Source organism: Maylandia zebra, linkage group LG14 (genome assembly GCF_041146795.1).
Source record: "Maylandia zebra isolate NMK-2024a linkage group LG14, Mzebra_GT3a, whole genome shotgun sequence".
In the NCBI taxonomy this organism is placed as follows: domain Eukaryota; kingdom Metazoa; phylum Chordata; class Actinopteri; order Cichliformes; family Cichlidae; genus Maylandia; species Maylandia zebra.
In genome coordinates, this window is record NC_135180.1 from 35,352,794 (window position 1) to 35,375,660 (window position 22,867).

Sequence of the window (22,867 nt, forward strand, 5' to 3'; positions counted from 1 at the left end):
GTCATTAATTATTTTATCACTAATAATTGCAGTTTAACATTCTTAAACTGAAAATAGATCCATTGATTAAGAATATATATGGATTAAACAACAATCATAGAAGTACAAGTGAAATCAAGAAGTACAGGGTCCCGTGTACAACATTTATTTTGAAGTCGATAAGCGGAAGTTCAGTTCTGCTAAAGCTAGCTTGATGCTATTGGCTGCGTAATGACAGGAGGAGGCGGCAGGTGAACGATTAACAGCGTTCACTTTTCTCCGTCCCGCCTCTTTAAAAATAAATAAACTGAAAATTACTGTGAGCGGAGATGTTCCGCAGTGACTGACGGGCTCCAGTTTACACATAAAAACCATTATTTCATTCAAACTGTGGATCAACACGAAAGCGCGCCGCGGGAGTTTGGACTTAGCAGGTAGGCTATAAATAACTGTCGGTTGTTGTGGATATGAAATGAGGCGCAGCAGTCTGTGTGAGAGAGACATCTTTTGTTTTGTTTTTTTTATTGTGTTGTTGTGCAGGAAGATGTTTCTGTCTTGTAGCTGCAGCAGCCGGTGGTGTTTAGACTCAGTGGACACTTTTAAAACTGTTGACAAACACACAGCTGAAATGTGCTGTTGAAATGTGACGCAGCGCTGTTTGTGTCCAGCAGCATTTTATTATCACCAGCGTCCTTATAAAGGTTGGAAAAGACACTTAAATCCATCATGGCTGCTTGGACAGATGGCCAGACATCCAGTTATAAACACATGGGCGGATTATGAGATACTGGGGCCCTGGGCACAAACATGTCAGAGCCCCCCCAGAGGAACTGTCAGTGGAACTACAACCCCAGTGGCTGCCACTGTGGAGGGATAGGGTGGCACATGATACACACTGGTGCCCAATGAAAGGAGCCGCCAAAAGAAGAAGCAGCTCTTGTTTGTCCATGTAGAAGTGGATTTTCTGTCTTGTCAACTTGTTTCTATTATACATTTGTTTTTCTTAATCTTAAAAGTCTTAAAAGTGTGATCCTGTATTAATGCAGTTGATGGCATGACATGCAAAAAGAGGTGTTTAATAGTGACTAAAGTGACCTTCATGTTGTTTGTTTGCTTGTGAACCCTCGTATTTAGCTCCAGAGCCTCACTTTGCTTCTGTGTGTGATCAGAAAAGAGGAAACTGAAAGCTATGAGTTTTTCTTTGTGGTGAAGTTGCTGACAGCTGTGAATTGTGTTTCTGGGTTTTCTCCACAACATTCCTGTAGCGGAGTAGCCAAGTACTCCCTGACAGTGCTGAATTACAGTGTTCTTTACATTTTTAATCCACTTTACATAGAAAAAAAGTGCATTCAGTGAAACCAATAAGAAATCTGCTTCTGTGTAGTTTTAGGTTGGAGTTACCTGTGAAAGGTAACTCTCCTCACACACTTTGCATTGAGAATTAATCACATTTAATACTGTTTAAAACCAGCAAGCCTTAAAGTGGACCGAGTTAACACAGGATCTGCTTTTATTCAGTCTTACTGACCTTTCACTGAGAACGAGTAGGTCTTTGTGTGGACACAAAGACCTACTCTATTTACCTTTGTAATCAAATTCAAATTCAAATTTTATTTGTCACACACACAACCATACACAGTATGACATGAGGTGAAATGCTTGTAGCTGTGCAATGCAATGCCCGACCATTAAATGACAGTGGTTTTACAGTATTTACAATTTACAGGTTATACAAAATTTACAGATTTAACTTAGAAATTTACAGTAAAAAAATGTGCAAATAGCAGAAAGAGATTATAAATTATAGGAAGTGTGCATGAAGAAAAACCAGAGTGCATGTGGTGATGTGATGTGTGTGGGAGAGTCCAGTCCTACACCTGGTTCAGGGCCCGAATAGCCTGGGGGAAGAAGCTCCTCCTCATTCTCTCTGTTTTGGCTTTAAGGGAGCAGAAGTGCTTCCCAGACCTCAACAGTGAGAAGAGTCCATTGTTGGGATGGGAGAGGTCCATCATAATCTTCCTAGCTTTGGACTTGCACCGCTTGGTGTAGATGGACAGCAGGTCAGGGAGTTCTGATTGAATGATGCGTTCGGCTGAGCGCACCACTCTTTGCAGATCTCGTCTGTACCTGCTGTATTTATGTCTAGTGGTCCCTCACTCAGCGTTATTGTGGTTTTAATTCTTTGACTAAATAGAGTCTAATATTTTGAGACTGTTTTCTATAAAATGACTATAGCAGAAACGATTTTGACTCAGGAATCTCAGCTAGAAGATGAAACACATGTCAACATGTAGGTATGAATGAGACCTACAGGGTGATGTGACCCTTGAAGTTTCCTGAAAAAGCAGCAGACATGGTCTTAATGAATCATCTATTGCACTATAAGTCAGATTCTGAGTGGTTGTTCCTGTTTCCGTTGGTCCCAAAGCTTGTTGCTGTAGTTCTGCCACAGCCCTCGCACTGAGGGACCCTTCAGCAGGCACGAGGCTGACTCATCAGAGAGTCACTCCCTTCATGGGGCTGGATTCAGATTAAACAAACATTATCAGAGTTTACTTTTGCTTGCATTTTTCACAGACCTTCCATGTAGTCTATTTATCCACCAGCTGTGTCACGTATACACTTCACCAACAGCACTTTTAAATTATGCTTTAAGCCACCTTTCATATTTTAGAAAATCCATCTGTGTTTACTATTGCACTGCTGCTTCTACTTCTAGTACTTCAGCGGCTTCAGTTACTGCTGCTGTCAGCTTCTGTTATCACTTTTACTCATAAATATTTCAGCTGCATGTAGCACTGATCCCCCTACAGCTCTCACTCTGCCGTTACTGCTAAATAAATGCATAATAAACTCCCACTGCAGATAATGCTGTAACGATGTGCTGTTCTCAGGTCGGTCGCAGTGAGAAAAGGAACCTCGGAGCAGCAGCCATGTTGTCGGGGGAGGAGATTCTGTGTAGCACGCAGCAGGTGATCGCAGGGCTGGAGGCGCTGAGAGGGGAGAACCGCAGCCTGCTGGAGAGCCTGCAGGAGGCGCTGGAGAGCCGGGCGGTGCCAGAGAGCAGCAGCGTTGAGCAGGAGAAGACCAGCATCATCCACCAGTCGCTGGAGAGGATAGAGCTGGGGCTGAGTGAGGCACAGGTACCACCAGGAAATAAAGAAGCAAGCAGTCGCAATGAAATCTTGTGTCACACGTCTTTGTCTTCAAGCTTTTTTTTAAGGCTGAAATGGAAGAAAATAACATTCCCAGATAATTTAAAATTGAACTTCTTGTACTTTACATATTAAACAAAGTGATTTTTTTTTATGAAATAGTTTTGAGTTTACGTTTAGTTTTAATTATTTTAACTGACTGTGTTTTTATTTGAACAAACAAACGTGTTTAGCTTGCCAGGCGCAGTTATTTTGAAAAAGAAAAATTAATTTTGAGACTTGCATTTCTGTCATGAATGGTTGATGACAAACTTAAATGAACTGACACATAAAAATATCTGATGTCTGTCATTTTTTATTATTATTTTTTATTTATTTATTTTGTTGTTGTTGTTCCTGTTGGTGTCCCGAGACACTGATGACTGTTTTTCCTTTGATTTGTTTTGTCTGAAGCCGGGCTGTTGACAAGTTTTGAGCTCATTTACTGAAGCATAGTCGTTAAGTCACTGATCTCCCTTCATGGTGCACGCAGTCTTCTTTCTGTTGTTTCTGTTTCTGTTGGGTTTACATTTTTTTACATTGTCTTCAGGTGATGATGGCGTTGTCAGCTCACCTCGGTTCTCTGGAGGCAGAGAAACAAAAGCTACGAGCTCAGGTGAGTTTGTCGAAAAGACCTGTATACTTGTGTTGACACTCATCATAGGCTGCTTCATTTGGTCTCCCTTTTTAAATGTTTGTTAAAGCAAACATCTAACTTAGCATTCACCTGTCATGGAGGCAAATTCATATATCCGTCTTTAGATTCAAGATTTGAAGCATCATATGTCTCGCCGAAGAAGAAGACGTCCTCTTCACCAAAGAAACAAAATGCAAAGGAGGAAACGATGTCTTAATAAATTGTCTTCCTCTCCCTGCTCATCTCACTCAGGGCTGTAACACATGCGCATAAACATGCTAATCTAGTCCTAATTTAGTCAGCAGATTTGTCTTGTCACACTCCTTTTACTCCCTCCACCACAGTAGTTAGAAAAGCATGCTTCACACCCGGCATTGACAGCTGAGGTAAACAGTGGACTGACAACCTGCCACAGAGGGGGAAAAACTGCAGTCTGGGGTCACTTTGCTATCTGTAGAAAACTCGCTACAGATGAACAGCGGCAAGAGCTTTTGAAGTGACTTGGATGAAAACATAACTGCAAAATATTTAAATGGCACATATTAGTTTTTTGTTTCTTATGTATTGATTATTGTTGATATTTTTCAAATATGTTAAAATAGAAGGTGTACAAAAGCTTTTTTTTTTGTAATGAAAACTGGTAGAAATATGCTGGCGGGATGTGGCTGAATGTAATGTTTTTGATCTCTCTTGGCTGACTAAAACATGTTTGTCCTACATCGGCCACCGTAGCTTAGATTAGCACTCGAAGCGCTAAGAAAACAGGATTCAATTGGCTGCAATCTGCATTCTCCTGATATCTACTGGTGAAAACGTTACACACTGTAACTTTAAGCATTTAGATATGGCAGTGTCTCCGTTTTTGTTGCATGGCTCCTTCATTCTCTTGCCTGTTTCCTTCCTCTTCTCTTTGTTATGTATCATCCTCGCTCTCATTTCTGCATCCTCCCTCTCAGGTTCGTCGTCTCTGTCAGGAGAACCAGTGGTTGAGGGATGAGCTGGCTGGCGCTCAGCAGCGGCTTCAGGACACGGAGCAGGAGGTGGTCACCCTCGAGGAGCAGAACAGACACCTGCAGTTCATGTCCTCCATACGCAAGTATGACCAGGATGAGCCGCCTCTGGTGAGGACAGAAAACATGCTAACCCACATATGTCTGCAGAAGAGTCTGTTGGTATTTACCAGCCAGCTGAGAGTTTGAGTAACAACAAACAACCTGCCCTTCAAGATGAGTAACAGGGAGAGTCAGCGCTTCGCTGTGTCAGCACAGGAATCTTAACCATGGTGTTTGTGTGTATATTCATCAAATTAATATGCTGAAAGTTTGTCTGCAGCTGGAGGTTTGGAGGACTTTACTAAAGCTGTTGTAATTATATACTGGGCAGAAGGACGTCATGTCCCATCTCAGCAAGTTTAGCAAGTTTTTGCTGATGTGTTGGCAAACTGTTTAAGCTCTAATGTCATAGAGCAACATTAGCATTCATTTGGATTCCAGCTGGTTTGCATCTGATGAATGCACCACCAGTTTTCACTCTCTCTGCTTTAGCTTCACTCAGCTGCCTTCCTGTCATTGCCAATTAGCGTGTAGGACAGTGTGCAGTTGCGGGTTTATCAGAGCTCGCTGACAAAAAGCAGCTACTGAAACGGATGAACCATATAGTCAACTTTTAAGCTTACCGTTAGTACTGCTGTCTTCTAAGTCGTGCTGTGTGTGTTTCTTATTTCAGGATGACAAAGACACTTCCTCCAACAAAGAGTCTCTGGATGACCTCTTTCCTGCTGAGGATGAGGAGCAGTCTTCGAGTGAGGCTCTTCTAGGCTTTGAAATGTGTTTTTATTATCGTTTTGAACACCTCCCTGTCTCCAAAATGACAAAACCCTTTTTTTGATAGATTTTTTTTGGATACAGAGGAGGTGTTGAGTAAATGCAAACTGTTTTTAATTTAAATTAGTCAATACATTGAGCGCCACTCTCATCGTGATTTAGTTTGAGTGCTTTGAGAAGTGTCAGCGTTGAAACTGGAGGCAGATACTGGTTTACATCTTCACTGGGCATAGATAAGCTCAAGGTGTAACTGTTGCTTCTAATCCTGATATCTGAGTAACTGCTGACACACAACAAACGCATTTTATCAGCTTACACATGAATTTAGAGCGCATGAAGGTGGAAGCATGAAAGCGATCTGTGAATCTCTGTAGTGTGAAATACGACGCCAGTCTGAAGTTATCTTTTAGGACAGCGGCTTCCTTTTAGAAAATGGTGAAACATGAGTACGCATCGCTACCTCCTTTGACTTTTGTTTTTTGACAGCGTTAAAGCCTGACAAAAACTTAAAGATATAAACTTTAGTGTTTTTAGAGGTTAGACGACTGCAGGTTGAGTGTGAGTGACCAGGGAGAAAAGATGAAATGGGAAAATTAAAAAATTTCGCCTGCATTTATTGTTACGCTTAAACTTTTCTATTATGATCAATTTTACTTAATTGCCTAAATAGCAGTGCAATTATGCAGCCAGTTTTCATGTAATACATCTTTATTTGGGCTTAACACCATCCATCCATTCATCTAAAAAATAGTTTTCATCATACTTTATTTGTGAGACATACAGTATAGAAAACAGGTCAAATTAAATATTAGGTTCCACCCTGCCTTGTTTTTGGTCCTCTCTGTTAGACCTGTTAAAATGATCCAAAATGGAACTGGGCCCTTCTAAAGTCAGCATGGTCTTGCTTTTATTTGTTTGTTTGTCGTTTAGTGTCCCAGCCTCACCACAGCAGTGCAGCAGCTGCAGCCCAGCAGGGCGGCTACGAGATCCCCGCCCGCCTTCGAACGCTCCATAACCTGGTCATCCAGTACGCATCCCAGGGACGATATGAGGTCGCGGTACCGCTGTGCAAACAGGTGGGAGGGGCTTCCACTGTCCTAACTGTTGCTAACCAAAACAAATCGCCTGACAACCATTTAACATGACCTCATCGTGTCTCCGCAGGCTTTGGAAGACCTGGAAAAGTCCTCTGGCCACACCCACCCAGACGTAGCCACCATGCTCAATATACTGGCGCTGGTGTACAGGTGATGTCAGTTAGCATTGCAAAAGCGTCTGTATTGGTATTTACAGCTACCGCGGTGGCACTATCAAAGCTGGGTTAACCATTCGAGGTCTTCCAGACGACTCAGAGTTCATGCTTTATTTGTTCCGGTCGAGTACGTCATGTGACTCACCTTCAGTTCAGAAATGTCCTCGCGGCTTTCGTCTCGTCTAACCCATCAGTGCCGTTTGTCTAGCTGGTGCACGTCTTTTCCTTCAGCTCTGCCGGCAGAATGATGCACTTTAAATGTTAAATGTCTTCAAATGTTAAAGACGTAATGATGCTGCAGATAAAGTGATTTATTATTCAGTTTTAGATGGAAAAAATGGTTTGTTGTGCTTGTATCAGTTGAGGTAGGCGTATAAATGCTTTTCCTGCCCGGTTTGAGCCGAGCGTCCCGTGTAAGCAGTTGGTGTGCAGTAATTAAGCGGATCAGCTTCTCTGTCATCAGCATTATATTGCTCTGACTGGTTGTGGCTTTGACTCTGGCTTGTGATACCTGGCAAATTTGAGGTTTAATAAAAGTTTCTTGTAATAGATGATAGATTATCTGAAACTCTTAGGGAGGAAGTGTCCTTAACAAGCCAAACGCTTCTCACTGGGTGAACAGTGTGGTTTGTGTTGTTTCCCTACAGAGATCAGAACAAATACAAAGAGGCCGCCAACCTGCTGAACGATGCTTTGGCCATCAGGGAGAAAACTCTTGGGATGGACCATCCGGCTGTAAGTTACTCGGCTGCACTGGAAGAAAACTTATAATGAGGCGGCTAAAACTGGTTTCAGCGTTCTCTTTCATCAGCGTAAACATGAAACATAAAACCTTGTGGGTTACAAGAATTTTGATCCTCATTTGTTGTTCGTTGCTTCCGACATGCCTGACCTGCAAATATTGGCTCCCTTTGTAGTCATTTCATGTGGTTTAGACTTTAGTGAGTGAGCTGGTGTAGCAATAAATTTTCCCATATCACTCCTATACTAAAATCCCTGCATTGGCTTCCGGTTGAGTATAGATATAAGTTCAAAATCCTCACCTTTACGTTTATGTCTCTACAAGGTGGGGCCCCCATCTATATCTCGGAGCTTCTCCAGCCCTATTCTCCAAAGCGAACTCTTAGATCCACTGATAGCGGTCGTCTATCTATCCCACGGACTCGTCTGAAAACAAAGGGGGATCACGCATTTCAAACCCTGGCTCCTATACTGTGGAATGGTTTACCCCCCCCACTACGCACCATCGACACGATGGCTTCTTTCAAAAAACAGCTTAAAACTCATCTGTTTAGACAGGCATTTGGGAAATGTTAATGCGTAACATGTTGTTTTATTTTATATTTATATTGTACTATTGCTTTTTTGATATGCTTTTATACTTTCTTTATGTTGCTATATTGTTTGTTTGACATGTTTTCTTGTGAAGCACTTTGTAACAGCGTTTTGTCTTAAAAAAGTGCTATATAAATAAATTTTACTTACTTACTACTTACTTATTTGTGTGTGTGCGTGCATGTGTGTATGCAGGTGGCAGCGACGCTCAACAACCTGGCAGTGCTTTATGGGAAAAGAGGAAAATACAAGGAAGCAGAGCCGCTTTGTAAAAGAGCTCTAGAGATCAGAGAGAAGGTAAGAAAACACCTTTGTATTACAACAGATATCCCAAATTCCTACTAATAACTCACTTTAACCTTAATCTAACCTAGATTATGGATGCCCGACTTATAACAGACTAAATGTTTTGCTAATTTACTTCCATCCATCCATTCTCTGCTGCTTATCCTTTTCAGGGTCATGAGGGGGTCTTAGGGTAAGAGGCAGGGTACACCCTGGACAGGTCACCAGTCTGTTGCAGGGCTAACACATAGACAACCATTCACACTCAGGTTAATTGGAAACTTTAAATTATCTGCATGTCTTTGGACTGTGGGAGGAAGCCGGAGTACCTGGAGAGAACCCACGCACAGGGAGAACATGCAAAGACCCCAGTCTGATGGTGGGATTGAACTCCGGAGGCAACAGTGCTAACCACTGTGCCACCGTGCTGCCCTTGCTAATTTACTTAAACATCTAAATATGTCCTCTATCTTTCGATGTCACAGAGCTGAGTGAGCAGGCATCCCCTGTATCACATACTGGAAGTGTTATGGAAAGAGTAACTGGTTGATCGTCCCTCACCGTGCACCTTTTTTTTTTGTCGCCTCCTCAGGTTCTCGGTACAGATCATCCAGATGTGGCCAAACAGCTGAACAACCTGGCTCTGCTGTGTCAGAACCAGGGGAAGTACCAGGAAGTGGAGCAGTACTACGAGCGCGCTCTGCACATCTACCAGAGCAAGCTGGGACCAGACGACGCCAACGTGGCTAAAACCAAGAACAACCTGGTGAGAGGAAACCTCGTTGTCTGGATTACTGAGGCTGTTGTTATTTACGATATTATTATTTTTTTCAATCATCATTTAAACCCCCCCCCCCTCTCCCTCTCCCTCAGGCATCATGTTATCTTAAGCAGGGGAAATACAGACAAGCTGAAGCTCTTTACAAAGAGATCCTGACTAGAGCGCATGAAAAGGAGTTTGGGTCTGTTGAAGGTACAAACAGATTACTTCATGTAACTGCTCATGTTTATGTAATTGTTCTCGTGACACGATGACATTTTAAGAGCGTGAGATAACCACAAGGGATCAGTTCCACCACTGAGTACTGAGAAAACTACCTAACGCTGGCATAACACATTCATTTTTATCATTTTAACATGAGCTGTGATTCATTCTGCTCAGTTTTAGCTTTCTGTGTTGTCTTTGTGTATTCATGTTGAATTTGGCTAATGTACCTTTTTTAATGTTTGCATGATTCGCATTCAAATATACCCTATATTTACCCTATAAGCCCCGGAGTTTGTCCTTAGGGGCTTCTCTGACAGCAGATACATGACACATAATAGCTTCTTTGCCTCATATACTATTTCATCATATAAGTCTCAGTCAGACTCTGTGGAAATCTGTCATTTTTGTAGTTTTATTTCAGCAGTTTTCATATTTTTAAATGTAGGTCTGTCTCAGTCTTTCTGCAAAAACAGTTTTATTTAGATTTTTTTTGTATACTGTACAGTTTTATATTGTTCTTATCGTATTAATGTCCAACTGTGTCCAAAAAAAGAAAGAAACTTCAAATTTCAATGTAAACAATTGCTTGTTTTATGTCTGTTGTCCAGGTGACGGGCGTCCCAGCTGGTCCGGCGTGGTGGAGGACGGCGGGTCCACACAGGACGGACTTAAGCGCAGTGGCTCCTTCACCAAACTCAGAGAGTCGATCAGGCGAAGCAGCGAGAAACTGGTCCGAAAGCTGAAAGGAGTCGGAATGGAGGAAACAACCCCAAGGAATGCTGGGTAAATGCTCTGTAAACAAGGTGTTTTAGCTCCAGCTGAATGCTGAAAAGCCACCTGATGAACAGTTTGTTCTGCCCCGTTTTCAGGATGAAGAGGGCAAACTCTCTGAATGTTTTGAACGTTGGCGTCAGAGAAAGTCAGGATGGCAGCGAGGTGAGCAGACTGTTAACCATACAGTCTGAAAACCAGAAATCTGCAAGCATCTCATGCACATTTAAGATAAACGTCACCTCTTAAGACACATTTTGTGTTTTTTTTTTTGTTGATCAGTCGAGCCAGCTGACGGATACTCGAGGCCTGAGCTCCAGCACTCAGAGTCTGATGAGAAGAGGCTCACTCGGTGGGAACAGCTAACGCAAAAATAAGAATATCCCCTAAAAACGCAACACCTTTCAAAGATGACGATCGGCACAGAGCAGTGTGTTTAATCAGTGTGGGAACATCAGGCCTGAGTGGATTCATCATTTTTAGTCTTCAAGGAAAAAAAGATAATTGACTCGACTAAGATGCTTCCAAAAATCTGACTTTTAAAATTAGTTTGTTTCATTCTAAAAACGCACAATTTCAGTTTTTTCTTTTTAAAAAAAACAAAACAAAACAACAAAGCATAAATAGAGGGCTGGGTCATGTGATGAATTTTAACTTGACGTTATCGGAATTGCACTATGACATTTTCTTCCGGATCACTTGAAGTTTTAAATCCCGTCATTCCTGGTTTTAGGTTCAGTTCTATGATTTCCAGTTAACTTTTGATCTTGAACTCGTAGGACCTGGCGTCCACATATGTGGACATCACATTTTGGGTTGTCTAGACCACAATACAAAATTTTTCCCCAATCAGCTCAAATAGCAAACAGAAATTAAAAATGCATGCCATGAAAGAGTTCGCGTCTTAGCAGGTTAATTTTAAGTTGTGCTAAAATCACTTTAATCTAGTTTAAATGCATTTCCCCTGCAGACTGTGTTTTTACACAAACGTGACCACGTTACACTAAGGAAAGCGGCAATCTGTAGGTTAACATTTGAACTATGGGAAATTTTAAGACACTTCACTTGATGCTTTGATACTAAAGATCATATTTTTTAAATGGAGTTGTTTGTAATTTGAGAAGCAGTGCAGGGATGTAAAGTTCTTTACACAATTTTTAAAATGTAAAGTGTAATTTTACATTCAAGGAAGATGATAAGCTATCAAAGTTTACACTGTTTAAAGTAAAAAAAAAAAAAAAAAAAGGTACGTGTATTTTGCCTTTAAAATGTGCTGGTCATGTATAATTTATATTGTTAGACTGCTGCGTTATTGGACCAGAAGTCCTGTTCGGACACGATGAAAATAAGGAACAACTTAAAAAACAAACAAACAAACAAGTAGGAGCAGTTTCAGGATTCCAGCTGTTGGTTTGCACCTTGTGAAAACAAATTGTCTTTACAAAAGCAAATATTTGACTTTTTAACTTAGTACTTTTTACAGTCAGTACTTTTGCACATATGTACATAGGTAATATCTTCTAACTGCTTATGGATGTAAATCATTCTCTTAGGCTACGTTCACACTGCAGGCGAACGCGCATCAAATCCGATTTTTTTGACCCTCTGCGACCCATATCCGATCATGGTGTGACAGTGTGAACGGCACAAATCCGATATTTTCAAATCCGATCTGGGTCACTTTCGTATGTGGTACTGAATCCGATACATCTACATTATTATGTAAATAACAAAATAACTTCAAGCAAAAATTGGGAAACGTCAAGTCCGAAGTCTTTATATTAAGGGCCATCAGTCAAACAATATTGTTTGCTCTGGGTCTAAACAGAGCGCGTTGTGTGTGACGTCTTCTTTTGTGCATGCGGGTCGCTTTGAGCGTTCACACTAGAGCGCGTTTGCTGTTACATTTTATTTGTAGTGTGAACAAGCAGACAAAAAAAATCAGATTTGATCAAAAAATCGGAATTGAGCATTAAGACCTGCAGTGTGAACGTAGCCTATGTTCAGTATTTATTGATTATCCGTTTGTTGCATTTTGAATTTCAGATGTGTAAAAGTCTCCTTAGGTTTTTTGCTGTGTGCCCAAATGTCAGCTTTGGCCTGATAATATTAAACTGGTTTTGAGGTCGAGATGAAAGTCTTTACCGAAAGCCGCCGTGTAGATTTATACAATGTTTCCAAGGCAAAGCACAAGAACAAGTAGTAAAAATAGCAGCGGCGGTACAGCTTTGTAGCCAAGTTGAAAATGTTTCTGGCAAACATCACTGATGTCTAACCAGGAAAGTAATCAAATCATGAGACAACCAACAAGCAATGAGAGAGGACGGGTGGATCGCTCAGCAGCCGAGTGATACATAAATATGATGGTGCATTCGAGGCTTTCACTCTACGCTGGTAGAAGTAGCATTATCAACTACTGAGGTAGCCTACGTTTAGATATTGATGTATTCTTCTAATGTTACATCTATGCTTTTCACTGAAATGCCTGAAATCTACTACTACAAAAAGATTCAAATAATGTGGAATGTCATTCTACTTTCTGATATTTATTAGAGATATTTTTTTAAACTAGTTGAACTGAAGATTTGTTACAAAGAGCGTTGAATAACAAGTTTTACACAAACCCTAACACCTGAGAATTCTGATAATAGACTGGGTCCCTGAAAGCAGCATTACCACCTGATCCATGAAGATTTTCATTCCATGAGACTCCTCGTAGGAATCTTGTTTTGCATTTACAGTGGTAGAAGACAGCCACTGCAGTCTGTTTAAAGGGCTGAAGTCGCACCGTGTTAGCTGCTGTTAAACGACAGTCTGTTACAAGCTGAGTGAAGCACATGTAAGAATGTGGAAAAGATGAATATTTGTTTTATATTTGCAAATTTGAGCTGTAATAAATTAAACTAAGCCACCGATAACCCTTGTATATGTGTGTTTTCTTTCCTCTGTTTGTCTGAAAATGTTTTCAGGGTTTCATAAATTAAAGCCCTTTTTTGTCTAAATATTAAGATCAGCGAGTGATGGATGAACACTTTCGATTCAAACACTTCCCACAGAAGAAAAACACAAGTCAGCTGTTAAATACAAACATTTATATTCCAGCTTCCTGGTTGGAAAACAGTATAAAACAGCATTTATGTACAGCTGCAGTAGAAAAGGAACCTGACAGTATTCTTGTCTGTATGACAGACGCTGCACAGACACCAGTGTTAGTGTCACATCTCTGATGCAACACGCTGACCTACTGACACATTTCACCAATCAAAAGAAATTAAAAAAAAAACTAAATGAATTGAAACTTCTGCATCACGGTAATGCTGAAGACTGAAACACGCACATTTAGAACTTAGTGTATATTTGTCTTATTTCTAGTCAAAATTATCTCATTACACTTAAAATAAGACACAATCAGCTACAGGGCAACATTTCAGTAAGCTAAAGGAACTTGTTTCAAGACAGTGAATCTTGAAACTAGAGAAAAACTAGAGATTTTTCACTTGTTCCACTGGCAGATTTTTTTCACTTAATACAAGATATTTTAGCTTAAAATAAGTGAAAAAATCTGCCAGTGGAACAAGTGAAAAATCTCTAGTTTTTCTCTAGTTTCAAGATTCACTGTCTTGAAACAAGTTCCTTTAGCTTACTGAAATGTTGCCCTGTAGCTGATTGTGTCTTATTTTAAGTGTAATGAGATAATTTTGACTAGAAATAAGACAAATATACTTGGTAAGATTTTGAGTTTTTGCAGTGTGTTGCTGGATTTTCTGTAGCATGTGCGTCTGCAGAAGCAAAGGCTTCTTCCTTTGATTAATAAAGGGGAAAATAAGTTTACTGCTCCGTACTTCAGTGAAAAGCTGAACAGAGTACTGAAATATGTACTTAAGTGGTTCAAAGGTCTGCAGATGGTCTACTCTGCAGACCGAGTGCAACCTTAAATACTGACTGACCCATGAGCGGCTTTGACTGAGGCTCACATCGTTGGTGTGGGAGCGGCTCTCCTGTCAGAAGTCATTACTGTCACCAGCAGAGCTGAAAATACTTTAAATACTTTTACAGTATTTTTACCACTTGGGGAAAAACAGACACTTAAAACATAATTCTGAGTTTTTCCTTCCTAAAGTTAAGGTGGACCTGCCCTTTTAGAGCCGACCCATATTTAACCCTAGTCTGGTGACAGCTGATGACTCGGTTTATGGTGCTGCTGTGGTGACAATGTCATACGGTTCGTGTCACCTTCAGGTCTGATGAGCAATCTGAGTGATTTTCTGCAGCATTTCCTCCGACTCCAGCTGCTCGAGAGTCAGCAGAGACAAACCCAACTGGTCCTCCTGGAGAGAAAGAGAGAAGCAAGCATGGCTGCCTGGTCAGCTGTTGTCCGGAAACGTCAGCGCTCATAAGAGCTGTGCAGCTCCGTGCAATTCAAACTGCTTTACAGCAGCATTTATTCATCTGATCAACAAAGTCAGGTGGCTCATGATCTCGATGGCAGTGGGTTGATTGTTCTGGTGCCAGAGTTGTGCCAGTAAACAATCACACCAACAACTCGTCAGACACTTTAAGATTAATTTGCTAGATTATAAAACTTTTCCCCATTTAAGGTATTAAATTATAACATTAAGTTTCATTTAGCTTCAGAAATGAAGCAGACTCTTAGACAAGAGGACAGATGTTTGAGCCAATCACGGGGAGAAGATCACTAAACCCACTGCTTTGCTCCTTTTAAAGCCAGTGAGTTGTCCTGTGTTTGTTTACTCGTTGCAGTGGTGCTTGTGATGCTTGGCCGGTTGTACCTGTCTGAAAGGCTGAGCCATCTGCCGCAGGAAGTGCTTGGAAAGCTGCACGGCCTCGTCCACAGTGAGGTTCAGACTGCCGTCGTTGATGTGCTCCTGAATCCAGCGGGGTAGCTTCCCACGTTTGTCTGCTCGTGCGTAACGCTGCAGAGCACAGAGGAGGTTAGTACAGGCTTCGCTCAGCTACTCCAGCGTCAAACTCGAAGGACTGCTGCTGTGAAGCAGAGTGTAGAAGCCTGGAGTACTGCGGCAGGATCAGACAAATATTCAGACACACCTTGTCAGCAAAAATCATGAGTCCATAGTCAGTTTTGCCTCGGATGGCTCTGCCTACGCACTGAGCCGCGTGGCGCATGGCGTCAAACGTCAGAAAGTCGTTCTCCCTGATCTGAAACTGATCCCGAAGGTACTCCAGCCGAGCCTGAGTCGAGTTACAGAGAGAGAAAAACCCTTAGGGAATCACGACAAAACTATCCAGACTGAGAAAAGGGAAAGAACACAAACTAAAATGTGTGGTTTTGTTACTCGTTTGATAATATAAATCCTTAAATAGCAAACATCACACAAAATATGAATAGATTTAACTTTCTGAGCTTTGACCCCACACAGAGGTGACTCTGACCTTTAGGATGCGGCTCTGCGTATAAACATACGGCACTCCAAACATGATGACAGCACGGCCATAATGGTGCACTGAACAGAAAACACAACGAGACTCCGAGTCAGCGACAAAGCGCACGTTTGCTTCACCTTATCGTCTCCAGCCACGCAGGACTCTTCTTCTGCTGTTTGCTTTAATTTGTCCTGCTGGAGCCGCACAGAGCAACTCGATGACTTACCGAAATCGATCCCTTCAGACACTTTTCCTCTGGCCACAGACAGGAGGATTGCTCCTCGGCCGTTCTCACACGCCTAAACAGCAGAGACAGAAAGGTCAAAGGTCAAAGTCTGGTACCAACACAAAAGACCTGAACATCTGTTTGTTTGTTCACGGCTCAATTTATGATTTTGGTCTCTTTGTTAGTTAAATACTACTACAATAATGGGTCTGACCTCTTGGTATTTCTCCAGGGCCATGCTCGTCTCTGCAGCATCCTGAGTCTCGATGAAGATCAGCTTGTTTCTCTGGATATTCTCCAGGATACCCTGCAAGCGAACGTGACCCCAGAAACAACAAAAACACACAAAATTAATTTACTGTTAATATATTAGTTACTAAACGGACTGGGATTAAATAAGAGAATGCTTCTTCCTGCTCATTTTTGAACATGTAAAGTTATCTACTGTGATTATTTTTCTCTTTATGTTTTATTTTGTTTGTGTTTTTTTCCTTCATTGTTCTATTTTTTTACATGTTTAAAATAAAACCACTTCACAGATTACAGAAAGATATGTCAGATTTCTACAGCTTCACGAAAGAAAAACGGCGGTTGTTTCAGTTACTCAGATGCTTGTGGATTACACACACTGACCTGTTCATACCAGGACGCCACGATGTTCTCCATGTAGACGTAGCTGGTGAAAAACGCCACAATCCCATCGGGAACGATCGCAGACATCTCCAGAAGCAGGTTACCATAATTCCGAATCACAGCTGGAGAAGCAAACATGAAAATTATCTCGTTACATGTTGATGAAAACACAGCGTTGTCATTTGTAGTTGTACGGCCTTTGATTTGAGAGGTCACGCTCAAATAGCACAAGTTATTTTTACTAACCGAAATCTTCTCTGGTCTCAAACTTGGAGCTCAGGGCCACCTGGTCGTTTCCTCTGCCAACAATCTGTGGAAGACAGAAACAAAGTGATGGAAATGTTTATGTTTCTCTCCTCTTTTTGTTCATGTCTCCAAGGTGGTGCTGCTTTTGTGACTCCACCCAGGACCACAGTTGGGTTTTTTTCATATTAAGTGTTGTTACAGACCAGAGGGCAGAGGCAGGTGCGCGCCAGTGTCATGGTGAAGGACGCCATGGTAACCGGGCGAAAGTCAAGGATGCGGGGATAGATGTCCAGGGGGGAAAGTGTCTGAAGAGAGGAGAAACATCAGGGGTAAGATGGTGAAATTAGATCAGGCTTTCATTTAGATCCTTCGAATCAGATCTTTCATTTCAAAGGCTTCAAAGAGGCGATGACCTGATGTCTGTTGACTCAGGAACAAACGAGGTGCTTCTAACGGCTTCACTTAGACGTTTAAAACTAAGAACAAGACACTGCAAGAACGAATTCAGACTCCTGCACATGTAAGAAAAACTCAGCAGTCACACATGTCGTTGAATAAACAGCAGGATTATATTTCAAGACAGAACGTGTTGAATGGAAGTTTTACAGTATTATGATGTTATTATCGGAGGTCTGCAGGGAAAAAAATGAAGCGAGAACTTCACCTAATTTTGTTTCAAAGAATAAAAAGGAAACTTGATTACTTCACTCACTGTGCGGACGTCACCAGATTGTTTTTGTACCTTTAATGAATAAAAAATGTAAATTAAATGTCACCGGACTGAAATGAGCAGGAAGTACGCACCCCTGAGGTGATGACGACTGACTGGAATCTTTGGAAAACTGGTTTGATGGCTATAGACGGGTCCATGCAGCTGAGAGGGGAACAGACAAACACACTGACCTGTGATACACAGATATCAACCTGGCATCTCCTTTTGTGTTAAAACGCTTTGTGTAAAAGAATGAAACTAAATGACAGTCACAGGTAATCTCCTCTGCAGACGGCAGCACATGAACTTGTTCAGAATTCATTGTGCAGCTCACCTGAAATGCAGCACGGGGTTGGCGATGGTCGGAGTTCTGTCTTCAAAGGGCTCGATGATGATGGTGAAGCCTTTTTAGACACAGAGAGATACTACAGATCATAATCCAACAGCATCTGCGTTTATTAATGCCACCGTGTTACTTGGAGTTGAACAGAGGCGGGACTTTTTACTACCTTGGCTGTAGGTGCTGACGAGAGTGGCGAAGTTCGAGATGAGAGTAACAGCTGAGAAGTCTGCGATGTCGGCGATCTCCAGAGTTCGAAGCAACGACTGCAACCGCTCTGCACAAAACCTGGAGATACAAGGAGGATGGATCGGTGATAAAGAGACGGGAAACAGAAACAACCAAGAGACTAAGCGAGGCTGTTCGCATTCGCAGAAAAGAAGCTGAAACTGACCTTAGAGGCTTGCGGTCGATGCAGACTTTTTCGAAAATGTCTTTAAGGAACTGCGGCGCGCTCTCCTGTACGACGTGTTGGACCCTCAGACGAGACTTCAGATACTCCAGGAAGCGTCTCATGAAACCTACAAAGTGCTCGGCTGTACGAATAGAGCCAGGCACCGCCTCTGACAGAAAGAGAGGAGGATAGTTTGTGCTCATGTCTACAATAAGATTCGGCTCTTCATCTAAACCGTCCAGAAAGATTACAGTTCCAATGTTTGGAGTTGGACGGAGGACTTAATAGAGACAACTTGAAATGCTTACTACCAAACTCTACTTCTAAACCAGCGCTTCAAAATTTACTCTGAGCTGAGAGAACAATTAAAGGAAAAACCTTGAAGGATTTCATCAGGCAACACCGGATTTGCGAGGTAGATGTCGGTTTCTCTCGCCACATTGGCTTCCTTCAGCCCCTCCACCAAGCGTCTGTACTCCTCCCTCAGCTTAGCAGCATCCGTCTCCTTTATCCTATAAACACAGGCAGATTACAGTAGCTTAGATTAATACTCATTCGTAAGATTTCCTTATTTTCTGTCTCTTTAATCTGTTCTGCAAAATTACAGCCAGTAAGAGGAGCAAAGACGTTCCAATTATTGGTGCAATCTTTCATTCGTTCAGGAAAACATGGATGCATTTCCATGTTGCAAGTGATGATGCAAGCATTACTTGTGTATGGTGTTCTGGAGAGTGTCCACGTTGGTCTGACAGCGGTCCAGCGTTCGCCTGGTGATATTTACGCTCATGGAGTCGATGCACACGTTGTCTGAGGAGAGAGTGAAAGAAAATATGAATTATTTTAAATAATTACTGTAAACAAATTCCTAAAATAGACAAATACATTCAGTTAAATGCACCGAATGTGCATATTAGACTCAGATTAATTGCTCACCGATATTATGAGCCTCATCAAATACCACTACAGATTTCTTTGCCAGCTCTTTAGACACCAGATCAGCTATCTTGGGGTCCAGCAGGTAGTGGTAGCTGTACACCACAATGTTGGCATGCAGGATCTGAGAGAAATCAAGAGGAAACAAGCTTCAAGATACAACATTAAACTCTGGATTATTCAGTAATGAGAAGCTGGTGTGTTATCATTTATTTTCCAATTAGAGCAGCCAGTGAGAAAAATGTTTTTCCTATAAAAGCATGCAAACAGCATTTTACATGTAATAAAACACTCAAAATCTCATTCATGTTCATACACATTACATGGTCACGGATTTGGCGTTTTCACAGTAACTCACTGAATAGCGAGCCAGATAGTAAGGACACCAGCCCTTCCTCCTGCCAAAGGCCTTGAGGTCATCAAGGTTGTAGATGCCAGCAGGAAGAGGCACCTGTCGGCCGACTGAATCGAACTCCTGCAACACAAACCAGGTTTTCCTGTTTCCCAGTTTTCAGGCATTGCAAACCTACACAGTTTGTATCTGAGACTCATAAAACTTTATCAGTTCCTGAGTTCATGTAGGCGACAGCCAGAAAGCAAAAACACTTTTCTAATCTGCATATCTGATGGTGTCGAGTAGTGGCTGGATTTAGATTTTCAGGCTGATTAAATGCTCCTAACTAATCATGTCGAGCCAGTACGTTGTAATCATCCAGCACAGAAATGAAAAGATTACTAAAGAATAGAAACCTGAACTTGTTTTTAAACTTTTAATCCATAAAGATCAAACCCCACCCGTTACGTTGAAGCCTGATGCTGTCATGTCATCAGCCATTACAAAAAACAAAACAAAAAATAACTTCTGCTTCTGCTGAAAAACACCATCTGATGTGAGTTCTTACCTCGTAGAAGCGACAGACGGGCAGGTTGGGGTTGCTGTGATGTTGTGCGCGGACGTACGATGCTGTCAGACTGTGGCACTTCCCATCGACTTCCTTACCGAAGCGCAGAGAGCTCACCTGTGTGAAGACAAGCGTGTCGGTCACTTTTGAAAGGAGAAAGCTGAATCCTGAATCGCTCCTCTGGCTTTGTGGGATGCAGGTGTTCATACCTCAGGGTGGATGCAGAGGTTCTTCCTGGAGGAAAGAGCAAGAGCCAGGAAGTTGTTGCTCTCTCCTGTTTCTTTAGTGTAAAACTCCATCAGCTTCCTCAGCTCCTCCACAACCTCATCGGAAAGAATCAAACACAGTCTGAGACGTCGGGGCTTTGAAAGCTTCTTCTTGTTTAACTCAAAAAGAAAGTTACACAGTAGAAACACGCTTCACTGACGACTGATTTGACGTCCACTCACCTTCTCGATCTCTGGAACTGTTCTAGAGCAGTAAATTAACTTGGTGACCTCCAGAGGGAAAGCCTGAGAGAGAGAGAACATATTTACATGCTAATCTGCCACCAGCTGTTAGTATGAACCGTTTATGAGAGAGGCTGAACTCACCCTTTGGTAGGCCACAATGAGGGACAGTAGAGAGATGGTCTTCCCTGTTCCCGATGGCATCTCCAAGACTCCATGACCCTGAACGGGAACAGGTTCGGTTAACACAGAAAGCAGCAGCTGAAAGTAAACACTTTTAAACACGCGTGTGTGTTTGTGTGTCAGTGGACACACTGTACTTCCCTGAAGGAGCAACACAATACGACACGATGACACAAAAGGTAAAATCTGGACTAAACACTGTAACTTTAGGAATCATCTCTTCACCTCCAAGGAAGAAAAGGAGGAAAAAAGTAACTCAAATTTCAAAATACATACATGCATGACTGGAAGAAAAATGTGAACTTTTCTTTAACTGGAAACAGCAAAGAGCAGAAAATATGATCATCCTAAATAACTGAAATAACAACTGGATAAAAAAGATGACTCGTCTTCCATCTTCTTCAGACCAAAATGAATTTATCGCATCGCTTCCTCCTCTGTCCCCAACAGCAGCTGTACAGGCTTCATATATCACATGTCCTCCTTCACCACATCCATTTCTCTGAGTCCTTCCTCTTCTCTCCTGCCTGGCAGCTCCATCTTCAACACCCTCTGACCAATATATCCACCATCCCTCCTCTGCACACGTCCAAACCATCCCAGCCTCTCTAACTTTGTCTACAAACAATCTCAACCCTCTGATGTATTCAACTGTAATCTAACCAGCCTGGTCACTCACAATGAAAATCTCAACATCCTCAGTTCAGCCTCCTGTCTTTTTTACGGTGCCACCGTCTTCAAACCAAACATCATACCAAGTCTCACTACCATCTTGTAAACCATGCCTTTCACTCTTGCTGATATCATTCTGTCACAAAACACTCATCTCCATGCAATCCACCTCATCTCCACTGTTCATTACTCTCGTTCACACGTGTCATCCAACCCAGGGTATTTGTGTAGATAGGAGCACTGTGCATGAAAACCACACCTTCAGATTAACCTCTAACGCCACCCACCTTGGCATCCAGCGTCCTCTTCAGCTCCAGCATGTAGGAGTACTGCTCGGGGTAGATGTAGTCATAGGGAAAATACACCAGCAGACCCTCAATGTTGAGCCTGCAAGGAAACAGCAACGATGTTAACAGTGCACAGCAGCTGTACAGGCTTCATTCTGGACTATCTTTAAGCCAAGTATGTGTGAATGAGTGCGAGACATCTAAAATAAAAGTTAAAACAGTGATTTGGATAAACTAGAGCCACAAAACTCTGATTTTATGTGGACTTGGCTCAGGTATGTCACAGTTGCTGGAAACGCGCTAACACTGAAAGCCCATGTTGTCTGTTTGTACTCAGTAAAACACTCACTTCATCTTCACAGCACGTTTAGCGGAAGCTCCTCTTCTTTTTACGTAACTTGTGTTATTTTAAAACAGTCATTAAAATTTGAATGTGCGCCAAAAACACAAAACAAAACGCCGCATTAGCAACGCCACAGCCTGCTACAGCATTTAATTCTTCTTCGTTTATCGTTTGAACGCTATCAGACGGATTACCGCCCCCTGCAGGCCAAAAGGAAAACTAAATACTCCTCTGTAATGCTTCGAAGTTACATTTAAAACCCGTTATTTAATCAGTTTATAGTTATTATCGCCTTTTATTTATTTTATTTATGTATTTACATTTAGATTTGACTACGACTACTTCAACTGGAAGTGTTAGCCTGCTGCTATCGACGCTAACTTTGACCACATGCGAGTCATAACAATTTCATTTCCGGTGAATAGTTTGAAAAAGAAACGCTAACATAAATGGTATACTGTGTTGCCAAACATCGACACAAACAGCTGTTACATCTTACTGTGTAGCTGTAAATGTGACTTTTCGGTCGTCTTGCTTGTTACGTTATAGTTGTAATTCACAGCTGTGCTTTCTCCATGCTTTCGTTCATTATTTGGGCTTCAGCGTCTACAGCAAAGGCATGCATGTGTTGGGTAATTTCATTATATTTTGTGTTATTTGGAATACCCTATTATATAACTTTATTTTCACAGGCTTTTCCGGAAGTAGTTCTAAGTCAGCTGCATTAATGAGATTTTAGTCATTTTAAAGAGTTGCCATTCCAAAGAATGACCACACGGGGGCAGCACATGGCAATAAAATCGCCCTTGTGCACACTAGAATCACTACAGTCCTTTCAAAATACTCCTATTGGGATGAGTTTTTCATCCGCTACCAAAAC

The 22,867-nt window shown here is 41.8% G+C and overlaps 2 protein-coding genes across 3 annotated transcripts; one reads left to right on the top strand and one right to left on the bottom strand.

Annotated features, from left to right (window-relative positions):
* Nucleotides 1-200: 200 nt before the first annotated feature.
* On the top strand, nucleotides 201-13,182 carry klc3 (kinesin light chain 3). The gene is made up of 14 exons (XM_004569619.3): nucleotides 201-413; nucleotides 2,874-3,122; nucleotides 3,724-3,789; nucleotides 4,767-4,931; nucleotides 5,536-5,611; nucleotides 6,564-6,709; nucleotides 6,798-6,880; nucleotides 7,533-7,620; nucleotides 8,416-8,517; nucleotides 9,098-9,271; nucleotides 9,379-9,478; nucleotides 10,102-10,276; nucleotides 10,363-10,429; nucleotides 10,547-13,182. Exons 2-14 carry the CDS (start codon nucleotides 2,913-2,915, stop codon nucleotides 10,628-10,630), a joined length of 1,536 nt encoding a protein of 511 aa, XP_004569676.1. The 5' UTR covers nucleotides 201-413; nucleotides 2,874-2,912; the 3' UTR covers nucleotides 10,631-13,182.
* A 735-nt stretch (nucleotides 13,183-13,917) lies between these two features.
* ercc2 (excision repair cross-complementation group 2) lies at nucleotides 13,918-22,604 on the bottom strand. 2 transcript variants are annotated; one of them, XM_076873438.1, is made up of 23 exons: nucleotides 22,487-22,604; nucleotides 21,645-21,744; nucleotides 20,647-20,724; nucleotides 20,503-20,565; nucleotides 20,263-20,376; nucleotides 20,054-20,170; nucleotides 19,510-19,626; nucleotides 19,152-19,275; nucleotides 18,929-19,025; nucleotides 18,597-18,730; nucleotides 18,219-18,387; nucleotides 17,994-18,112; nucleotides 17,819-17,888; nucleotides 17,577-17,646; nucleotides 16,976-17,077; nucleotides 16,773-16,836; nucleotides 16,527-16,648; nucleotides 16,108-16,200; nucleotides 15,894-15,966; nucleotides 15,677-15,747; nucleotides 15,332-15,475; nucleotides 15,055-15,198; nucleotides 13,918-14,592 (listed from the first exon to the last, which is right to left on the bottom strand). In XM_076873438.1, exons 2-23 carry the CDS (start codon nucleotides 21,675-21,677, stop codon nucleotides 14,500-14,502), a joined length of 2,211 nt encoding a protein of 736 aa, XP_076729553.1. In that variant the 5' UTR covers nucleotides 21,678-21,744; nucleotides 22,487-22,604; the 3' UTR covers nucleotides 13,918-14,499. The 2 variants fall into 2 exon arrangements, with proteins under 2 accessions (XP_076729553.1, XP_004569677.1); XM_004569620.4 differs by lacking the exon at nucleotides 22,487-22,604 and adding an exon at nucleotides 21,994-22,183.
* Between the last annotated feature and the right edge of the window lie 263 nt (nucleotides 22,605-22,867).